General features: G+C 39.3%; 4 protein-coding genes across 18 annotated transcripts in view; 2 read left to right on the top strand and 2 right to left on the bottom strand.

Moving 5' to 3' along the window:
* LOC119483639 (histone demethylase UTY-like) overlaps positions 1 to 2,775 on the bottom strand; it is a 31,111-nt gene extending 28,336 nt beyond the window's left edge. For both annotated transcript variants that reach the window (XM_037761942.1, XM_037761943.1), the window contains exons 1-2: positions 2,232 to 2,775; positions 2,055 to 2,118 (exon numbers count right to left, since the gene is read on the bottom strand). In XM_037761942.1, the coding sequence (XP_037617870.1) occupies positions 2,055 to 2,118; positions 2,232 to 2,431 (264 nt within the window). In that variant the 5' untranslated portion in view covers positions 2,432 to 2,775. The remainder of the gene's footprint in view (positions 1 to 2,054; positions 2,119 to 2,231) is intronic.
* Positions 2,776 to 4,455: 1,680 nt separating this feature from the next.
* On the top strand, positions 4,456 to 9,229 carry LOC119483929 (FUN14 domain-containing protein 1). 3 transcript variants are annotated; one of them, XM_037762427.1, is made up of 5 exons: positions 4,456 to 4,550; positions 5,579 to 5,744; positions 5,852 to 5,927; positions 6,655 to 6,789; positions 7,985 to 9,229. In XM_037762427.1, exons 1-5 carry the CDS (start codon positions 4,526 to 4,528, stop codon positions 8,060 to 8,062), a joined length of 480 nt encoding a protein of 159 aa, XP_037618355.1. In that variant the 5' UTR covers positions 4,456 to 4,525; the 3' UTR covers positions 8,063 to 9,229. The 3 variants fall into 3 exon arrangements, with proteins under 3 accessions (XP_037618355.1, XP_037618354.1, XP_037618353.1); XM_037762426.1 differs by having other exon boundaries at positions 4,520 to 4,559; positions 6,655 to 6,783; XM_037762425.1 differs by having other exon boundaries at positions 4,520 to 4,559.
* A 1,302-nt stretch (positions 9,230 to 10,531) lies between these two features.
* cenpl (centromere protein L) lies at positions 10,532 to 13,894 on the bottom strand. Its single transcript, XM_037761372.1, has 5 exons — positions 13,751 to 13,894; positions 12,352 to 12,493; positions 11,758 to 12,006; positions 11,090 to 11,668; positions 10,532 to 11,009 (listed from the first exon to the last, which is right to left on the bottom strand). The coding sequence occupies exons 1-5, from the start codon at positions 13,765 to 13,767 to the stop codon at positions 10,935 to 10,937; spliced, it is 1,062 nt and encodes a 353-aa protein (XP_037617300.1). The 5' UTR covers positions 13,768 to 13,894; the 3' UTR covers positions 10,532 to 10,934.
* A 6,786-nt stretch (positions 13,895 to 20,680) lies between these two features.
* The window catches only part of LOC119483483 (peripheral plasma membrane protein CASK-like), a 53,825-nt gene continuing 52,804 nt past the window's right edge, over positions 20,681 to 21,701 (top strand). For 2 of the 12 annotated variants that reach the window (XM_037761600.1, XM_037761594.1), the window contains exon 1: positions 20,681 to 21,461. In XM_037761600.1, coding sequence (XP_037617528.1) covers positions 21,397 to 21,461 — 65 coding nt within the window. In that variant the 5' untranslated portion in view covers positions 20,681 to 21,396. The remainder of the gene's footprint in view (positions 21,462 to 21,701) is intronic. The other 10 variants (XM_037761599.1, XM_037761592.1, XM_037761601.1 and 7 more) reach the window with 7 other exon arrangements.

Below are 21,701 nucleotides of genomic sequence, written 5' to 3'. Positions count from 1 at the left end.
ATGGCCCCTGCTGTCAACAGCCCCATCTTCTCTACAACAGCTCAAGATAAATTCACAAGAAAAAGGCTTTTTGTGAGCACAGCAGTGTGTTATGTTCAGATGGACTGAGCCTGTTTAACATGTAGTTAAAGCACATTGCAGAGGCAAACAGGGGGGGCAATGAAAACTGTAAACAAAGCACCAATACACCACCTAGGTTCCTAAGAGGAACACATCTTTACAAAGAGTAAACAGAGGAGAGAATTGAAGGCACACTTTAAGCAACACACAAACAAGTCGGGGGCCAATATATTCATATCAAACGGGGTTATATAGCTATCGGTGTCACTCCGCCATCTTTGACAAGGCAGCCAGCCATAAAACATTACTTGTTTGTCAAACTCGTTCACACAAACGAGCAGAAAACATCCTGGAGTACAATCAAGTGGAGCAGTGCACTATCACAAAAACAACCCAACAGAATGAGGCTAAAAACCTAAATAAACTGTATTTGGTGCACCCTGAAGAAGGCTAATAAAGGACACTTTGTGTGCCTGATAAAGGACACTTTGTGTGTTTAAGGTTGCAATATCTCACGACATAAAACTAATTTTAGTATTTCTTTATGTGCACAAAAACCTAAATAAACTGTATTTGGTGCACCCTGCACCACAACAGTTGTAGTCTGATAATAAGGACACGTGTGTGTTTACGGTTGCAATATCTCACAACGACATAAAACTAAGTGTTTCTAATGTGCTACACAAAAACTTTAATAAACTTGTATTTGGTGCACCCTGCAGAATGGTACTTCCACAACAGTTTTAGCCTGATAAAGGACATTTTGTGTGTGTTTAAGGTTGCAATATATCGACATAAAATGCATTTAAGTGTTTGCAATGTGCTGCACAAAAACCTAAATAAACTGTATTTGGTGCACCCTGAAGAAGGCTACTTCCACACCAGTTGTAGCCTGATAATAAGGACACTTTGTGTGTTTAAGGTTGCAATATAAAACTGTTTTCTAATGTGCTACACACAAAACAACTAATTTAAAGTGTTTCTAATGTTGTTACACAAAAACCTAAATAAACTGTATTTGGTGCACCCTGAAGAAGGCTAATAAAGGACACTTTGTGTGCCTGATAAAGGACACTTTGTGTGTTTAAGGTTGCACTATCTCAAAGGGACATAAAACTACATTAAGTGTTTCTAATGTTGCTACACAAAAACCTAAATAAAAACCCTAATAAACTGTATTTGGTACACCCTGAAGAAGGCTACTTCCACACCAGTTGTAGCCTGATAATAAGGACACTTTGTGTGTTTAAGGTTGCAATATAAAACTGTTTTCTAATGTGCTAAACACAAAAAACTAATTTAAAGTGTTTCTAATGTTGCAACACAAAAACCTAAATAAACTGTATTTGGTGCACCCTGAAGAAGGCTAATAAAGGACACTGTGTGCCTGATAAAGGACACTTTGTGTGTTTAAGGTTGCACTATCTCAAAGGGACATAAAACTACATTAAGTGTTTCTAATGTTGCTACACAAAAACCTAAATAAAAACCCTAATAAACTGTATTTGGTGCACCATGAAGAAGGCTACTTCCACAACAGTTGTAGCCTGTTCAAGGACACTTTGTGTGTGTGTTTAAGGTTGCAATATCTCGACATAAAACTAATTTTAAGCGTTTTCTAACGTGCACAAAAACCATGACGACGTTGTGTTGCTGGGATACGCTGTAGGGAATATAAAGCTAGCTAGCTAGCTGGCTAGCTAACAGGAGGAAGGGCGGTTTCCCTAGCAAACATTAACACAACTTAACAAGCTAGTTGCACTAAAGAGAGCTAGTTTGCTTTATCTTTAGCTAATAGCGACACCAAGTAGCAGCAGGTGCAGGGTTCATTGGAGGAAGCTAGCAAGCTAACAAGCTAAAAGGAGGCCTAGTGGGCCACTTTGCATTCACTACTCTTTGAGGGATAATTCACTGCATAGTAGTTGTGCAGTTGGTGTTAAACGCATCAAAGGGTGTTTCCTTGATTGTTAAAAACAACACCACTGTTAGATTACCTTCATCAACAGGGCCTTCGTTCTGGCGCCATCTTCATGAAGCTTCTGAAATCCAAACAGTGAGCTGCAAAGAACATAAGAGAGAGGGCATCACGTTTTTTACACATGCAAACGGGAGAGAAGACGATTCATTTTCTTCGGAATGTGAAGAGGAGGGTGTTTTTTGTTGTTCCGAACCTGTCGATGGCGGTTAAAGTGTCCCTCTCCTGGGCTGTCAGTGTCGGAAAGTCCTCCTCTGTTTCACTCGCTTTTCCCGCCGCCATTTTCTTTCCCTCATCACCACCGCTAGTGGAAGAAGCCGAGCCGAGGCTCCGAGCAGCGGCGCAGGCAGCAGCAGCAGCGGCGGCGGCGGCGAGAGACACACCGCACGATTGCATGAGAAAACGAACGTGGAACGACGGAACGGTTTTATCAATTAAAATCAAAGACGAAAAAAACTGAAGAAAACAAACTTTTTTTTTTTCTCTCCACAATTCAATATAGTAAATCCTTTTTCTGGTGTGGTGTTGGATAGAAGAAGCGCCTCTTCTCTCCGGGGTTATCTCCTCAAAACGTCACATTGTTTCATCACAATCTGGTATTTTTAAATCCGAGAAATACTAATCCCAAAGATGTGAGTATTTTTGACAGTAAAAATAATGCGTTTTCGGCCGCCGAAGATAAAAGTTGTTATAATTTGTGTCACCCAAGCGAACCCACGCGTCGGTCTAGCCACGCCCTCTCCTCCCCTCGGCAGCCAATCGGAGCGCCCGGATCACACCATGTGACTTCCCTTGCTCTATCATTCTTTAATCTTAAATATTGTTTTGTTTTTTATATTTCAATTTATTATTATATTACATTTTTATTATTATTTATGTTTGTATAATATAATATAATATTTACATTTTATAATATATATATCATTTTTATGATATATAACATTTTATATTTAATTAATTTTAATATTTTAATATAATATTTTAATTTTTATAGTATATAATATATTATACATAATATTTTAATTTTTATAATATATATAATTTTATAATGTTTAAATTAATTAATTAATTTAATTAATATTAATATATTTAATATTTTAATTGTTTTAATATTTATTTATTTTATTCTGGAAGCAAAAGTATTTATTCTATGAACGTGTCTGTCACATATGTGCAATAAACTGATATATCTTACTTTTATAAATGCAATAATTATTTGCAATAATACTAATATACATATTGTATTTTTATATTGTATTACCTTTTCAATTTTTTATATTTATATTGCACTATCTCTTATTTTATTGTATTATCTTTGTATGAGCACCTATGGGATTGTCACAATCTAATTCCGTTGTACTACACAATAACAATAAAGGGCTTGAATCTTATCCAATCTTAAATATTCATTGTTTTTATTTTTTATTTTTTTATTCTGGAAGCAAAAGTATTTATTCTATGAACATCTCTGTCACATAAGTGCATTTAACTGATATATCTTACTTTTCCAGATAAATGCAATAATTATTTGCAATAATACTAATACTAATACTGTAAGCTGTCAGACTCCACAAACAGCACTGCTCCCAGTAGACCACTTACACACCAAAAAAACTGACAATAACCTGATATTTTCAGGTGGAATTTCATTCATTCATTCATTCATTCTCACTGTGCAATATCATTTTCCACTTGTGCAATTTTGTTAATAGTCTGTTTATTGTCAATACTGTGTATACTGCTCCTATTTTTATACTTCCTTCTATTTAAATGGTTCATATTTTGTTACACTTTGTTTAGCTCTTTTTTACTGTGTTAGCTGATGCATCTTGTTTTTTTCACTATCCCCTTTGCTGCTGTACTGGACTAATAAAGGAATATCTTATCTTATCTTATCTTATATACATATTGTATTTTTATATTTTATATTGTATTATCTTTTATATTTTTTATATTTATATTGCACTATCTCTTTTTTTATTATTGTATATTATTATATTATATTATTGTACTTTTCATTAGCACCTATGGGATTGTCACAATCTAATTTCGTTGTACTACACAATGACAATAAAGGGCTTGAATCTTAATAATAATATTAATTTTGTTTATTTGTTTTGCACAATTTAAGACTATGCAACATAACAAAAAAATAAATGAATAATATACAGTGCAGGAAGAGGCAAAAAACCCACTTGGCTTATCTGAAGCCTCCACCTAGAGACAAGATTAATATAAAGAAATAATATGACATAATAGTATTGACACTTGGGTGCAATGCATCATTCGTTCCCAGCCTTTTCACACAACCCTCTGTTCGCACTGTATACAAAAAAATATTAATTAATAATTCATATTAATATAAATAAAATTGCTAAAGCCTAATCAAGCCTCAGATCAGAAGCATATTAACATGACGTGGCAGCGCGTCACGGAGTGGGCGTGACTTAGCTTTGTCAACATCCTGGTGACATAACCAGTTTCTCCAAAATGGCGACGGGGGACCACAGAGAAGGTGACGGCGGTTTGTGTTTGTTGTAAATAAACCGCTATTACCCTAATATATGTTATCATTTAGGCATGTTTCTCACCGAAGATAACGGGATTATGATGCGGGTTTGACCTCGGTGCTTTTACGAATCCGAAAAGTGAAATTTATAACAGTTATTATGCATGAAAGTGGATTGGTAGCCGTTTGATGCTAGACATGCTAATGCTAGCTTCCCAAGTCAGTTAACCTACATGCAGTAAACAGGTAGCACGCTCTCACGTACATTTAAAGCCCTTATTCTGAAGGGGTATGTGCATTTAAACCCCTTATTCTGAAGGGGTTTAAATGCACATGAGAGAGTGCTATCTGTTTATTTGATGTGCATTTAAATCCCTTATTCTGAAGGGGTTTAAATGCACATGAGAAAGTGCTATCTGTTTATTCTATGTGCATTTAATCCCTTTATTCTGAAGGGGTTTAAATGCACATGAGAGAGTGCTATGTGTTTATTCAATGTGCATTTAAGCTCTTATTCTGAAGGGGTTTAAATGCACATGAAAGAGTGCTATCTGTTTATTCTATGTGCATTTAAACCCTTTATTCTGAAGGGGTTTAAATGCACATGAGAGAGTGCTATCTGTTTATTTGATGTGCATTTAAACCCCTTCAGAATAAGGGGTTTAAATGTATATACCCCTTCAGAATAAGGGGTTTAAATGCACATGAGAGAGTGCTACCTGTTTATTCTATGTGCATTTAAACCCCTTCAGAATAAAGGGTTTAAATGCACATAGAATAAACAGATAGCACTCTTTCATGTGCATTTAAACCCCTTATTCTGAAGGGGTTTAAATGCACATGAGAGAGTGCTACCTGTTTAAACCCCTTCAAAATAGGGGGTTTAAATGCACTCTCTCATCTGCATTTAAACCCCTTATTCTGAAGGGGTTTAAATGCACATCAAATAAACAGATAACACTCTGCTATCGGCTAGTGGCACTGTATCCAAAGTATTTATGATTGTTAACTCTCTACTTCTATCGTGCCAGCAGGTCAGGACGACCCAGAGAGTGAAGAGGAGGTTTATGAGGTTGTAGACCTGACAGAATATGCCCGGAGGCACCAGTGGTGGACCCGGATGTTTGGGAGCAACTCTGGCCCCATAGCTGAGAAGTATTCTGTGGCCACCCAGATCGCAATGGGAGGGGTGACTGGATGGTAAGGCCCATGGGGTGATATCTGTAACAACATCACATCTAACTGTCTGACTTATTGGTAGAACAGATGTGTAATGAGCACTCTTCTCTCCCTCTCAACACATCCAGGTGTGCTGGTTACCTCTTCCAGAGAGTTGGGAAGATAGCTGCTACCGCTGTTGGTGGAGGGTTCCTTCTTTTACAGGCAAGAACAGTACAGTTTATGTAGCCTCAGTAATTAGATATTTACTACATCCTTTGTAAGATTCACATTTGCCAGCTGCACAGCATGACGCTCAGCTGGTCTCCTCTCGACAGCAGAAAGACTAGCATTGTGTGTTAGCTGGCTCTACATGGACGCAGGCCATCTGGATGCTCATTTGGGTGTTGCGATCCTATCAGTGTATTCTGTTAAAAACATTCTCGTAACCATTTTTTCAAGCCGATTACACCAGAGATGGACAGTTGACTTCATTCACAGGCTGAACACATAAAATAGTTGTGGTTCGTGGGTAAAAATGCCTTCAACATTGGCCTACTTTTAAGAGTTGTTTCAATACCAGTATCGTAAATGCGTCTGATATATCATATATATATCTCATCCATTTAAATCCAAAAGATTATTTGACATATGCAGAACTAGTCACCAGTAATTACTCAAAAAAAGCATAACCTTATAAAAGTCTGATTTTAGGGGCGGAATAACTTGCGTCTTTTGATGAAATTTGATTGTTTTTATTAAATAACAGGAAATTGTTTTGCAGATAGTTTAAGGCGTTTCAATAAAACACATCATAAACCGCCAGTCGGTGATGTAATCTAGCACACAAGTTGATTATACCAGACAAGGAGTCGGTAGCCCTGTAGAGTGCAACAAAGTGGAAAGCCGGGACAAAGAATTCTAAATATGAATCTTTTTTTCCCCCGCACAGATCGCCAATCATAGCGGCTACGTGCAGGTGGACTGGAAGAAGGTGGAGAAGGACGTGAACAAAGCAAAGAAGCACCTGAAGAAGAAGGCAAACAAAGCAGCGCCTGAAATAAACACATTCATTGAGGAGGTAAAGGTACCTGTAACAAAGCTTGCTATTTCTTTCACGCCTTTTTTTCATTTGACTGTCGTTACAATAAAATCAAACATTTCTGAATATATGTTCCTTATACTAGAAAAAAAAACACCCAGCATACTTGTGACATGTAATGAATTAGAACTAAATGTTTGTTTTTGGTGGGAGGCTTATTTCTTTATCTGCAAACCAGTTACACCCTCTAGTGTACCTTTAGCACTACTACACCCATTAGCTGTTACTGTTAATGCATTTTGATATGGATGTTTGTGATGTTTCCCTTCTCAGTATATAGAAAATGGTTTTAACGTATAGTATTGCACACGATTAATTTTACATTTTATAATCCAAACTATGCTCACTCAAGGTTCAAGTTTCTTAATTTGTCATTTGTAGATTCTGTCATGGCAAGTCATTGGCAATGAAAAGCTTTGGTCTCAGGTTCCTTCAACAATGCTCATAAAATATGTATATATAAAAGGGGAAATCACACAAATAAATGTAAAAGCAAAATTATAATCTAAGGCATAAAACCGTGCAGTTAAAATAAATATAAACCTAGTAATAAAATATAAAATAGTAATGCAAATGTAAATTTGTAAGTTTTTAATTTTGTTGATGACAGTATTTCAGATGGGAAAACTGAATGTTAACAGGATGTAGTATGTACTGTATATGCATGATGAGAAATAATGAAAAATATATATACATATATACAGAGGTGTAAAACTTTGTAAAACAGTATGTAAAGTATATAAAGGTAAAGTGACAAGTGATGAGTTCAGGAACACAAGAGTTCAGCATCAGGGCTACAACTAACGATTAATTTCATTGTTGATTATTGTCTCGATTAATCATTAGTTGTTTGGTCTATAAAATGACAGAAAATGTTTCCCAAAGCCACAAAAGACGTCCTCAAATGTCTTGTTTTGTCCACAACTCAAAGAGGAGCAAAAAAAAACAAGAATATATTCACAATCAGAGAACTTTGACTTTTATTTTCCTAAAAAATTACTCAAATCGATTATCAAAATAGTTGGCGATTTAATTTAGTAGTTGACAATTAGTTGATTAATCGTTGCAGCTCTACTTGCTATTTTTCCAGCAACATTCAAACAGTCAACACCTGTTCACTGGTTAATACAGGATGCTGTTTTTAAGCTCTTATCGACTCATTCTCCGTCTCTTCTCTCAGGCCACAGACTTTATAAAAAGGAACATCGTCTTGTCCAGCGGGTTCGTCGGCGGCTTCTTCCTGGGTTTGGCCTCCTAAAGCCACTGCCTCCACTTACTGTGAATCACTACATAGGTCACTTTCCTCTCCATTGTTTACCTCGCGGCCCTATGTGTGCATTGATTGAACAGGGGAGGTTATGTTGAACATTAAAGCATGATCTGTTGCGTTAACTGTAATATTGTTCTACTCCCCCTGTTTTAAATCAATCCTAGCTAATCATTTCCTTCTTGGAGGACTGAGTGCACATTCTGAAGTGAGTGTGGAGTGGATTATACTGTGACTTTCTTCTATGGGACCCGTCATGGATCTTTGCCAGACTGCTGAACATGTCAAGCTGCCACAAACGAGCACTCATTGCTTTTTCAACACCGATCTGAGTCTAGATCGTCCATCCCCTTGTGTTTTTGGCCTGGTGGACGCTGATCTCAGATAAGTTGCGTAGGCGCTGTTGTAAATATATAGCCAACCCCTTTTATTCAGAGGTGTAAATACCCACACACGGGTAAATATTATATAAACAACAAGAGTGGGAAGTTAACACCGTCCCCCAGTCTATTGCTTTTTCTATGTAGCTGTGAAGTTTTAAAGTTTGCCACACTGACTGGGGGTTTAAACTCATATTTCCCCACTCTGAGCAGGAGATATTAATATACAACACATATCATGAGCATAAACAAAATGTTACATCTGGTGAATGTTCTCTTACTTTACAACAGAGTATTAAATACACATCCTTTTATTCCCATAATCTTCAGCTCTACAGTTCCCTTTAATGACAGGATGAGCAGACGCTGTACCCTAATTACCACCAAAAGCGACATCAGTCCCGTCATTAAAGAGCATAATGGAGCAGCTATTGTGACTCCCACGCCCTCGCTATTGTCATTGTGCTTTTAGTAGTGTCAGTGTAGCGATAACACAACAGAGATGCTGCCGAGTCATGCGTATTATTCACATTATCTAAATAGGACATCCACACATTGGAGTCCACTTCAGTTGATCACAAGTTGCTTATTTTGTTTTGGGTTTTTTTCCGCCTATTTCTACAGTGCAATATAATTTTTTGAGACTTCTACTGGCATTTTTGTACGTTCCATATTCCCTCATTGTTTGCATTTAATGCTATTTTGTTATCTGAGCTGTATGAATTTGTTTGGGTGTCTCTTTTTAAATAAAGTTGCCTGATTTTGTTTTGAACAGAAATAATTGTGTTTTTTTGGGGGAAGGGCGGAAAAAATGTTTTGTTGAATACGGCTTTAAGTCAAGTATACAGTGTATATTGTTTAATTCTGTTAAAAATGTAAATTAATTAATCATTTATTTATTATATATATATTATATACATATAATATATATATATATATATATATATATATATATATATATATATATATATATATATATATATATATGGAAATCCATCAGTCTAGGGTACAGACGAGCAAGAGAAGGCACGCCTTGTTCTGGAGTTGAAGGACTCCGCTGACCAGCTGATAAGGAGCATGAAAGTCCCCATCCGCACAGGTTGCAAGTGGAAGGCGCAGGCTGAAGTACACCATGCTATCTCCAGTCTGAAACACAGAGAGGTGATGGGGTCAGTCCAGACCAGTCGTGCTGGGTTAGGCTGGGGAGCACTGCAACAGTTCTGGTCAAAAGCCACCAAGAAGCAGCAAAAGACTATGGTGGTGGATGAAGTCACCAGGCTAGAGCAGGAGCACTACCACATAAAGACAGTGTCCCCAGGGCCCCCAAGGAGCCTGGTACCCAATGAGACACTACTGTGAATAGGTGCATCAGCTGGGCAGACATCTGGAGGACGCCACAAGCCAGACTTAGCTTCCTGGCAAGGGCAGCCTACGACACCCTCCCATGCCGCCGGAATCTCACCCAGTGGTTTGGAAGCAAAGTTGGCTGCCTGCTGTGTAGCAACATCAAGGCGAGTCTCCAGCACATCTCATCAGGATGCAAGGTGGCGCTGACCCAGGGGGTTAATTGTTTTGTATTTAGGGCTGGGCGATAATTCAATATGATAATATACCGTCTTTGAATGGAAGCGTATCGTGATTAAATTATATATCAAGATATCGTGATACACAATTATGTCTTCCCAAATGATAACAAGCATATAGTAACTAAAATTTCTCAGAAAATCTGAATTGATATTGTATTAATCTGATTACTCTGTATTTGTGTATATGCATGTAAACGTAGTCAGTGTATAGCTGGAAATATAGCTGTATTTTTCCTCTATAATTTCTCATGAAACTCGTTTTTATTTTGCACTAAAGTTCTTAATTAAATGAGAAACACTGTAAAAAAAAATTACATTTTCATTTGTCAAGTTTTTAAAAAAAAAATGTTTTTCCATGTAGACTATTTATTTATCAACTTACTGGAAAACATGCTATATCGTGATACATTATCACGATATAGTGATTGATGATTTTCAACCAGCCCTAGTGGTATTTCCCTCCAACAATGATTCCATCATGCACCAGTCAAACATCCTTTTGCTTTGCTTTTATTTACAACTATAAATGACAAAAATATATTAACAGCTGGACATGAATATATAGTATTTACAAAAAGGGGTAGACCCTACGCATGTTTGCCAGCACAGGACACAAAGTAGACAACGTGGTAAACTGGGCATATTATACAATATTTTCCTCGGTTTTGGGCATAATTACAGCCACAAGACTTACTTGCAGTTAGATGCAGGAAAATGAGAGGAAAAGTGTGTGAAAGAAAATATTGTGAAAAATAATAACGCTCCATTTCATGTCAGGCTTTCTTTATAAAAAAAAAAAAATCTGCAATATAAAGCTGCATTTCCCATCATTCCAGGAAGTTTTGTCAAATTGGAATATTGCGTTTCCTGGTGGCCTTAAAGTCTTTATTCTGTCACTCAGATGGGCATTTTGAGGAGAGCACACTCCGTCAGTAGCGTCAGGGTGGTGATCATGTATTTGCTGTTGGAGATCTGAAACAAAAAGAAACAAATATCAGTACAATTACATTTACAGTGTGTGTGAAGAACTTTCCGTTTCTGTCAGATGGTACCTTGATCTTGCCGATGTCCTTGGCTGATCCCAGTGTTGTGGAGACCTGACTCAGGCTCCCCGCTGACAGATCCACCTGGAAGTGTCTGTAAAAGTGGTTCTTCAGTCCCTGCGTGAACCTCATCACCTCCTCAATGTCGATACTGTCCTCATCCTCCGCCTCCTCGTCCTCTCCTCCATTCTCCTTCTCCTTCCTCACACTGCCCCACAGAACCCAGGCGTCTTTGGGGTGAATCGTGTAGGTTACCCGCAGCGGCGGCACAACCGGAAGAGTCCAAATCATTGTAAGGTGCAGGATGTTGGACTCGGCGTGGCAGTTGGTCCACAACGCCATCAGCCACTGGAGGCTAGTCTGGCAGATTTCCAGGGAGCCGAAGCAGCAGTCAAAGGTCTGCTTGAACCAGGATTTTACCAGAGTGGTGAGGCCCTCGGCGCCGCGGCTGCAGAAGAGCGGCAGGCAGACAAAGTCCTTTGGGAGTGAGCGCAGGTATTCGGGGTTGCAGTTGATGCAGGTGAGCCAGCCGCTCCATACTGCCTTCTGTGGCTCGTCCGGCTTGGCGAACAAAGGATTTGAGTGGATCTGTGGTGGGAATATGTTTAAAAAATAATTACTTTCAGACCATAACACTATAAGCCTGAAAAACTCCTCCCTGCCTCTACAGAATCTACCTGTATGAAGACGGTCTCAGCATCATCGTCCGACTCAGCCATCCCCTGTACCAAAGAGAGGGAGACTCTGAAGGTTGTCTGCGGTCCCTCCAACGCCAAACCTTGCTGCTTCTCTGCAGCGATAAAAGCCGAGAGCTGCTTGGAGTAGCCTTTCAGCTGGGTGTGTCTGAACTGATAGAGAGGAGTAACATACGACAGCTGCCACTCTGTGTTCACCAGCAGGGCCAGCTGCTCCGGATTCACCTTGTCCTTTGACAAGGAAAGGACAGAGAAGATGAGCATGTTGTCATTGATTACATATGTTTAAAACCCCTGATCCCGACCAACTTTACTGTCTTTAAAAGGCTGTAGCAGGCTGGTTCAGTTTTAGAGCTAGAGTGAAGTTACGGATATCATCTGACTCCAGAAAACCTAAAGAATCAATTGAAGGAGGCTAAATAACGCTCCTAGTTTAGGCTAAATTTTGGCGAGGGAAAACTGGCATTTCCATTTTCAAAGAGGTCCCTTGACCTCTGACCTCAAGATATGTGAATGAAAATTGGTTCTATTGGTGCCCACGAGTCTCCCCTTTACAGTGGTTCGGTGCTGACTCACAGTGATATTGTGTGACTTTGGAGCCCTTCTGCTGGCATTGAGCCTCCGTGCCGTCAATGCTGGGGTTGAAACGAGACGTGAAGCACCAGCACCCAAGCAGCTGCGGTATGACAGCCGGTAGCTCTTGGGAGTCCTCTTCGCACTGGGAATCATAGAAAGACCACATTAGATCACATTAGCTTCATAGTTCCAGTTAGTAATGCAGGTAGTTATTGCAGTGCTTTTTTTAATAGAAACATATTTTTGTAGAAATAATCAAGACTGTGTTGACCATTCCCTCCCTATGTGTAAAGTTATATTGGCCATGGTCTCTTAATTTACATGATGAAATTTCACACTTTTATAATCCAACAAAATTCTTTTTATTTTTTTATTCCTTTTTTTCCAAACATAGTATAACAAACATAAGAAAACATAACGCCGGTGCCATAATACAAAAAAAATAATAAATTATATCTTACATTTAACATTTAATATGTACATACACATCGCTTCCCACTCCCACACAGACTTCTTCCCATCCCTAGAGGTGAAGTTACAGAAGAAACATAAAAATCATATTTAAAATAATTTAATTAGATAGTTAGAATTAAAAGTAAAAAGTACTACAGTAGTATAGTTCATGGTGGTAAGATAGAAACCTTGAATAAATAAATAAATTAATTAATTAATTAATTAATTAATTAATTAAATGTATAGAAAAAAAGAAAACAGCACGTAGAAAATAATAATCAATAATTAAGTAAATACCCTAGAAAGGTTAAGAAGATTCCATATAAGTTATCCATGCATCCCATATCCTATAGAAAAGCTGTGAGCTACTTCTTATAGCATAGGTTATTTTTTTCCAAGGGAGCACATGAATTTACCTCATTATTCCACTGAGTAATATTAGGGGGATAAAAAAAAAAAAGATACATTTTGACTGCAGTATTACTTGGTCCCACTTAAAAGGAGGTTTTAAAAAAAAATAAAAGCAACCAGCATAAACGGACCAAAGCTCTGCCTAATTCTGCCTTATTGTTGTCAGTAGAATTCAATACAAAACAGCTTCAGTACTGGTATTTTGTCTGGCGAAACGGTTATAAAAGCTGTTTTACAGTGCTCCCTAGGGCATAGGATACATGCCGAATTGAAAAGTGGAAGCAAAAGATTCCTAATATGTACTTTTTATCATTGTAACAGATTGGTACCTTTCATGAAAAGCTAAACAACATTAAAGTAGTCGATTATTGAATGGGATTTGGCGTGACAGTCTCTTCATACGGACAGAACAGCAAGTATCGGTGCTAGAAGAGCCGTAATACACTTTCTGACAAAACTGCGCTATTTCTGTTGTTGCGAAGACAAACATACTTTAATAAAAAGCGTTTTTAGTAGTAAATATGTAGAGTTTTACCTGTCATGCTTCTCCATGGCTGCTGTTTATCTGTGAGGCAGACAGAAACCGGAAACAGATTCAAACGCTTTCTACGCGGTTAGAATCAGCCAATCACATCACTCCAAACAGGAAGTGACGGTTTTATTTTTCCCAACACGCTTTTCACAATAAAATCAAATACAAAATGTGTAAGTAATATACAAAATAAAATAAAGGGGAAATTGAGAGTGCAAGGAAAGAATAAGCACCCAGATAATAAAACTCTACTAATCTATATTGAGCACGGAAAGAGCAATCTGATTTTATGCAAAATAATTGTATTTAGACACCACAAATTTCAACACTTTAATAAATTAAATACTATTTGTTCTGTTGCCATTTCATACATGAAAATGCAACCTTGTATCATATGTTTTTTTTGTGTGTGTGTGTGACTGTGAAGCTGATCAAACTTTTGCAGAGCCAGTGAATGGAAGTTTAATTCTGCTCCAATAAGATAAGATAAGATAAGATAAAATAAGATGAACCTTTATTAATCCCCGGAGGGAAATTCAGGTGTCAAAGCAGCAACATTAGCAAACAGAGTGAAACACAGGAGAGGTAGAGGTAATACAAAATATGTGCAGTCTATAAAGAGGTATATAGGATGCATAGTGCAAAGTAAGTGTAAAGTGTGCCTCATCATGGAGAGCAATAAAGCTATCAATCTGTGACATGTAAGACATAAAATTAAGGAAAAGATCAAAAATATATATGAATAAATAGAGAATTTTGATTTGTTGGAATATAAAAACCACTAGTGTTTCTGTTAAGGCTAACACATTGTAAGGCCAATGTGTGGATGTTTCTCCTCTTGGGATGTTGGATGCTGTTGCTTAAGATAAGATAAGATAAGATAAGATAAGATGGACCTTTATTAATCCCCGGAGGGAAATTCAGGTGTCAAAGCAGCAACATCAGCAAACAGAGTGAATCACAGGAGAGGTAAAGGTATACAAAAATTCTAAAGACAATAATAGAGATATAAAAGATACAGAGTGAATGGGTGAACATAGTGTGTACAGTCCGTCAATAAATAAATGTAGTATGTACAATAAATAAATAAATAAATAAATGTAATATGTACATATGTGCAGTCAGCAATAAAGTGGTATATAGGATGTATAGTGTAAAGTGAGTGTAAAGTGTGCCAGATAGTGCATGTTTAAATTTCTTAAAAGTCCTAATAGTTGTCATAAGGGGGTCAGCCTTGGTTGTGGAGCCTGATGGCTACCAGCATGAAGGACTGACCCAGGCGCTTTGTGTTGTGCCGAGGAGGGATGAGTCTGTGGCTGAAGGTGCTCCTCATCTTGACTAGCTCATCATGGAGGGGGTGGAAGGGGTTTTCCAGGATAGCGTCCAGCTTCCTCCTCATCCTGCCCTCTGCCACCACCTCCAGACCGTCCAGCTCAGATCCAACCACAGAGCCAGCCCTCCTCACCAGCCTGTTCAGTCTGTTGGCATCCCTTGTGTTCATGTTACCCCCCCAACATACCACAGCAAAAAAGAGAACACTGGCTACTACAGACTGGTAAAACATCTGCAGCAGCCTATTGCATACATTAAAAGACCTGAGCCTCCTCAGGAAGAACAGTTTGCTCTGTCCCTTCCTGTAGAGGGCCTCGGTGTTGTCAGTCCAGTCCAGTCTACTGTTCATATGTACTCCCAGGAACTTGTAGGTGTCCACCACCTCCACCTCCTCCCCTCGGATGGTGATGGGAGTTGGGGGCCTCGTGCTCCGCCGGAAGTCCACCACCAGCTCCTTGGTCTTTCCAATGTTGAGCTGGAGGTGATTGTTATCACACCACCCTATGAAATTCTCCACCAGGGCTTCCCGCAAGGAAGAACCGCCAAGCTTGAAACGTAGCGCAACCTGAGTAGCTGCCAGTCCAAGCCTTGTTTTGTTGTTTTTGCCTCTTCTTGGCTGCAATTGTGCACAAATTGAGCAGATTAAATGACACATTTCTCTGCCTTGAACTGATGTTGCTCCAGTTGTCACCTACTTCAGATAACGCCTCAATATCAGAGCATGAGTGAATTTATAATACAGTAATATACAGATATTATACAGTATTATACAATCTGAAAAGACAGCAAATAAAACAGGACTTTAATTAGATCTGATTCCAAGTAGTTTCAGAGGGGAAGGAAAGAGGAAATGATTGAAGGACAGAAATGGAGGACATATAAAATTCATGAAATGTGCAGATACGTGTGTGTGTGTGTGTGTGTGTGTGTGTGTGTGTGTGTGTGTGCGTGCGTGCGTGCGTGCGTGCGTGCGTGCGTGCGTGCGTGCGTGCGTGTGTGTGTGTGCGTGTACTTAGTTTAGGGTTAGGTTAAGGTTAAGTTAGGGTTAGGTGTGCAGTGGCTAATTTCTTTGGAATGAATTTAAGTTAATGCAACATCCTCCTAAGTGACAACAATAAATGTGTGTATTTGTATTGGTGAGTGCGCATGTTTCAATAGCTGCCAGTTTCACATGCAACCACCAAAACTATTCCCCTCCCTGTTACCATGGAAACTGTGCCCTTTCTTTTTTTCTTTCCTCCCCATCTATGGTGCTTCCCCATTTGTCTTTTCTCTCTCTCTCATGTTTTACCATGCACTTTCCTCCACATTTATTTTTTCTAGTCCTGCATTTGCCCTTACCCTGCACCTGTGTGAGCCAGTGTCTATGTGCATGTTTTGCAAGTACCTGTGCATGGAATGAAGATGCTGCTCAATAGCACATACACTCTGCCATACATACAGTATGATGACCACATCAACAGCCAATCGGTTTATCGGTAGCTGCTGGTGGGGCTTCGACCAATGGGGGAGGTTTGCAGATAATGTGAGAGCAGAAGGGATGCAGCACCATGGAAACTGCAGAGGGTGCCATAAGAGAAGAGTGCACTCTAGTGGCACCAGATGTCTTTGTTTATGTCCGTCTGCATGGATGACTTCACCTTTATGCTTGAGAGAACTTCTGTTGCTTTGTGCTACCTATTTATTTACCTCAAACTTTTGTTTTCGTTCGTTTTTTGTCTCTAATGGACACTGGCTTGACTGGCTTGTCCTCAGTATTAAATATTATTTTACAAATCGATAGTTGGTTTTAAGGACTATACTATTTCTATGGTTAGGACATTTCGCATTGCGAGGTCAAACAAAATGACAATTTTCACATACTATTTAAATGATTTCGACCTATACTTGAAATTATCATTTAGATTTGTATAAAATCATAACTTTGACATTTTTTAAACATGTTTTTATGTTTTTTTATTTTCTAATAATTTGTCTTTATTGTTTCAATCATTACTTTGAATGCATCTTATTTTTTTATATTTTCATTTAGTCATTATTATTATTATTATTATTATTATTATTATTTTTAATAATAATAATAATAATAATAATAAATAATAATAAAAAGTATATTTGATACAAGGATAGGTTCATTGTCAATAAAATATCATTACCACATTCTTTCTCTGTGATTATTATTATTATTATTATTATTTAATTTTTCTGGTTTCAATATTTGTTTAAAAACAAAAATAAATGTTGATACACGTTGGAATTGAATTGTAAAATAAGCCTTTTGCTAATAAAAATAAATCTTTATAAAATCATAACTTAGAAACTTTAAATTCAGCCACTCCAGCAACACATTTTATTGCTTACAGAAAATGGAACATACATAAACAGATTTTAGTTACTGTCATATTTATGACAAAGAGGGTAAATGGTTAAACCATTGTTCTATTATAAAGTGAAATTATTTTCTGCTTGTTTCTAAAAGTCTCAGTTGGTATTTCACTTTTTCATTTTTTCTTCATATTGTGTTGAAATGTACTTCATTAGAGGATGTCCAAAATGGAGCAGTGTGAGGATACATTTCATCACCTCAAGGGGGCGTCACCGACACATGTCTGGGCTGGTCTTCACCACACCTGAGCTAATTCCACCTGCTCCCATCCCTGCACCTGCCACCTGCACCACAGGAGCTCCTACACCTGCCTGTAGACAGATTACATGAAACTTAATCCTCACATTATTACACACTAATCGCCTCTAACACAGTTCTCCAGAGAAAATTCTCCAGATTTTTTGCCAAAAATGTTCATAAGAGGAAAAGACTTGCTAGATAATAATACAATTTCCAACCTTTGTCACCATCTCATTGCCAAGTGTCAAATTAATTAAATAATATAGTCCCTTATTTTACTGAGGAACCTCCCTAAAGGACCCATGGGAATTTGCAATCTTCCCTTTTTTATATACTGTGTGAGATACATCTGTTTATTTCAAGATTCAAGATTCAAGCCCTTTATTGTCATTGCGTAGTACAACGAAATTAGATTGTGACAACCCCATAGGTGCTAATGAAAAGATAATACAATAAAAAAAGAGATGACAGTTTTGCCAGATTACAGTTTTACCAGATAATTGCAGAAAGTGTCCGTCAGATAATTATATAATTATTGCACAGCATCATATAATTATTGCACAGAGTGATCAGCATGTTATTGCACATATGTGACAGTAGATTTACAGTATTTACATTGCAAAAGTGACACAAAAGTGACCAACATGTTATTGCACATTTACATTGCATGTGTTTTTTGACAGTCAATATGTGGGAAAATACGTTATTACTGCCAACACAGAGGCATAAACTGCATGCTAAAGAGATGGAGATGAGAAGGGGAAAAGGTGATGACGTAAGGTGATGGGGTTTGGATGGTCAACAGCAGCAAAGGGGATAGTGCAAAAAACAAGATGCATCAGCTAACACAGTAAAAAAAAAGAGCTAAACAAAGTGAAACAAAAAAATTAACATTTTAAATAGAAGGAAGTATAAAAATAGGAGCAGTATATACAGTATTGACAATAACCAGACTATTAACAAAATTGCACAAGTGGAAAATGATATTGCACAGTGAGAATGAAATGAAATTCCACCTGAAAATATCAGGTTATTGTCAGTTTTTTGGTGTGTATGTGGTCTACTGGGGAGCAGTGCTGGATGGAGATGAGAAGGGGAAAGTTGATGACGTAAGGTGATGGGGTTTGGATGGTCCACGCATGCGCGGGATACACTGGATGCAACCTAGTGATGGGAATTCCGGCTCTTTTTACTGAGCCAGATCATTTGGCTCAGCTCACCAAGAAGAGCCGGCTCTTTCGGCTCCAGTCAAATTTAGCGCTGTTTTGACCTATGATTAGTATGTGTGCACATATATCACATAAATTATTCAATATAATTATACTAAACCTTATAATTTCCAGAATACCATAACGTGCTGCTTCGATTCCGACTGTCACTCATCTTGTCTGCTATTCGCGCACCGCACTCCTCTCTCTCTTTCTCTCCTCCTCTCCCTCCTGCTCTGTACCTGTAGACAGTCAGCACACCGCGCACCTCCGCCCCTCCCTGCTTGATGGTATGATCATTGTCTGTCATCACCTGATTGGTCGCATGGACGTCATTAACACAAGATTCAGTCACAGTCAGTGCATGGAGTGCCTGTGGTGCGGAGAAGATCGTCCTATCATTCTGCCTTGAATTAAATAAAGAAAGAAAGAAAAAAAAACGGCTTTCGGACTGGAGCCGGCTCTTATGGTACGTGTCCACAGGGGCGTTTGGTATCGCGAGAGGACACGACGCTTCCCAGCATTGGACGCTTGGTGGGCTGTCACTAGACACAAGGCACTCCCCACCTGATTGGATGAACGCTTTCCCTCCGTGGGCTGCTGCTCCCAGCTACAGTATGGAGGCTCGTTTGGAAACTTTCTTCTCTTATTTCACAAAAATAGTTCACCGAAATGTGTTTCTGAAAACATTTGAGGCGAGAAATAAGCCGTGCAGTTGCTGAATCAGTCTTTATTTTGGATCGACAACGTTTATTTTAAAAGATTCTCGGGAGTTTCGAGAGGCGGCGAGTTGCGTCGGACGCCCTGTGATTTGCATAAAGTAGACTTGCCCTCAACTTTATGCAAATGAGGAGCGGGCGTCGTGGCGCTCCGTTTCTCGAATCACGCTGCTTACATAGACAATGAATGGGAAGCGTGGAAAGCACGGAGCCTGTGGACACGTACCATTATCGTTCCCTTAAAGGGACTATTTGTAACTTTCAGAAATGCTTGTTAACAGCGACACCTGTGGCTGTTTAGTCAACGAAAGTCAGCGCCAGGCACGCGCTTGCTCGCTCTAAATAGATATTTCACCTGCTTGGCAGTAATGTTAGCTGACCAGACGAAGGTCTCTCCATGAATCAATGCTGATCCTAGTGTTAGCTTTTCCTGCTTCAGCAGGAAAAGAAATGTTGTCGTCTCCCGACCGCAGCTGGAGTGAACAGGGGAGACACCGGTACCCGGTTAGAGACGATAACGTTTCTCGCTGCGGAGCCCCGTCACTTCACAAGACACGGAAAACCTCTGTTGGTCTGGAGGAGCTGCAGCATTTATTTCTGCCCAAACGTCCACTGTACATTCACTAGATATTCTCAGAGCTAAACTAACTCTTCTGCAGTGTGGAATGAGCGCGCGTTCACATCTAAAGGTGGAGCGAGACAGCGGGAACGCACGATGTGTGAGTGAAGGCAGACAGAGGAGCAGTGACTCCGGCCACACGCGAGCGTGCATATGCGAGCGCAACCCGGTACATTCATACGCTTAAAAAGTTACAAATAATCCCTTTAAATAAAATAAATAAAACGGCTCTCGGACGGGAGCCGGCTCTTATCGATCACTTATAAGAGCCGGCTCTTTGAACCGGCTCTTTGAACCGACTCGTTCTTAACCGACACATCACTAATGCAACCGTTGGAGGAGATTAGGAAACTGCGCCTAATTCAGCCCCCCTACCGTACACCATTTTGGCTCCGGCTACGCTAACATACGGGTGTGGTCTGGTACCCCCTTCTCTCAGGCGCCATTTTGGCTCTGTCCGGCCCAGTTTCCTGGACGATGGAGAGGAGGAGCCTTGGCATTTCTGGAAGTCGGGAGGAAACAGCCAGTCAAAGCCAGCCATCGTAGGGAACCGGAGCAACGGTTTTATGTTGGATGTTGGATATAATCTCAATATTCACGACACGGTGATTGCAACGTCGTCGACATGAAGGTGTTCAGTTTGGGCTCTGGAAGCTGAAGCATATTGGACACACAGTTTGGGATAAGAAGCCATCTGTGATATATACACTGGGTGTGCACTAACGGCTATAACGGTCGCTAGCCAACCGTCGCTAGCCAACGGTCGCTAGCCAACCGGTTATCCCATTCCATCGACAAGCCAGCTAGCTCGTATTAACCCAGCTAGAGCATCTTCGGCTTCGTGGATGCCGCTGAGTGAGCCCGGTGTCTGCTGGCAGTACCCGACAGAGAGATACAAACCCGAGGCATGCAAAGGAAATCTCCACGCCCCGGGGTCTGCTCTGTGGTTACTGAGCTAGGTGGCTAGCTAGAGAGAAGGTGGGGCCGCAGAGTGACAGCTAATGTGGCTAGCAGGCTAACTCTGACTCTTCTGAGTGGACCACTAATTGACATTTTAGGGTTTTTAATAAACACGAGGTGTGTTGGCACATTAATAAGCAGGTTTATTGGCTACCTTGAGGAGAGCATCCTCCTCCGTTATCTGGATGACCATGGCGGACGACGACGTGCTGTTCGAGGATGTCTACGAGCTGTGCGAGGTGATTGGAAAGTAAGTCATTTATTACTTCCCTCTTGTGTTTGCTTTTGTTTTTTAAATTATTATTTTTTTTTGCAGTATTTTGTGCATCATTTTCTCTGTTTTGTGCATCATTTTCTCTGTTTTGTGCATCATTTTCTCTGTTTTGTGCATCATTTTCTCTGTTGTTTTGTGCACACTCTGCTTTGCACAGCTCAGCTGCAAGGGGCCATGCTTAATTGGCTGGGTACTGTTTTTTTTATTATTAGTACC

Source organism: Sebastes umbrosus, chromosome 24, assembly GCF_015220745.1.
Source record: "Sebastes umbrosus isolate fSebUmb1 chromosome 24, fSebUmb1.pri, whole genome shotgun sequence".
NCBI lineage: Eukaryota > Metazoa > Chordata > Actinopteri > Perciformes > Sebastidae > Sebastes > Sebastes umbrosus.
Note: the sequence above shows the minus strand (reverse complement) of the source record. Positions and strands in the feature narration are given on the sequence as shown.

Bases quoted from the DNA above. Each gene is read 5' to 3' on its own strand.
- LOC119483929 (XM_037762425.1), top strand. From the start codon at position 4,526: ATGGCGACGGGGGACCACAGAGAAGGTGACGGCG. The intron at 4,560-5,578 runs GTTTGTGTTTGT...TCGTGCCAGCAG, and splicing joins CCACAGAGAAGGTGACGGCG to GTCAGGACGACCCAGAGAGT. The intron at 6,790-7,984 runs GTACCTGTAACA...CTCTTCTCTCAG, and splicing joins CATTCATTGAGGAGGTAAAG to GCCACAGACTTTATAAAAAG.
- cenpl (XM_037761372.1), bottom strand. The intron at 11,669-11,757 runs GTAGATTCTGTA...TTCCCACCACAG, and splicing joins CTGAGACCGTCTTCATACAG to ATCCACTCAAATCCTTTGTT. The intron at 11,010-11,089 runs GTACCATCTGAC...TTTTTGTTTCAG, and splicing joins AGGACATCGGCAAGATCAAG to ATCTCCAACAGCAAATACAT.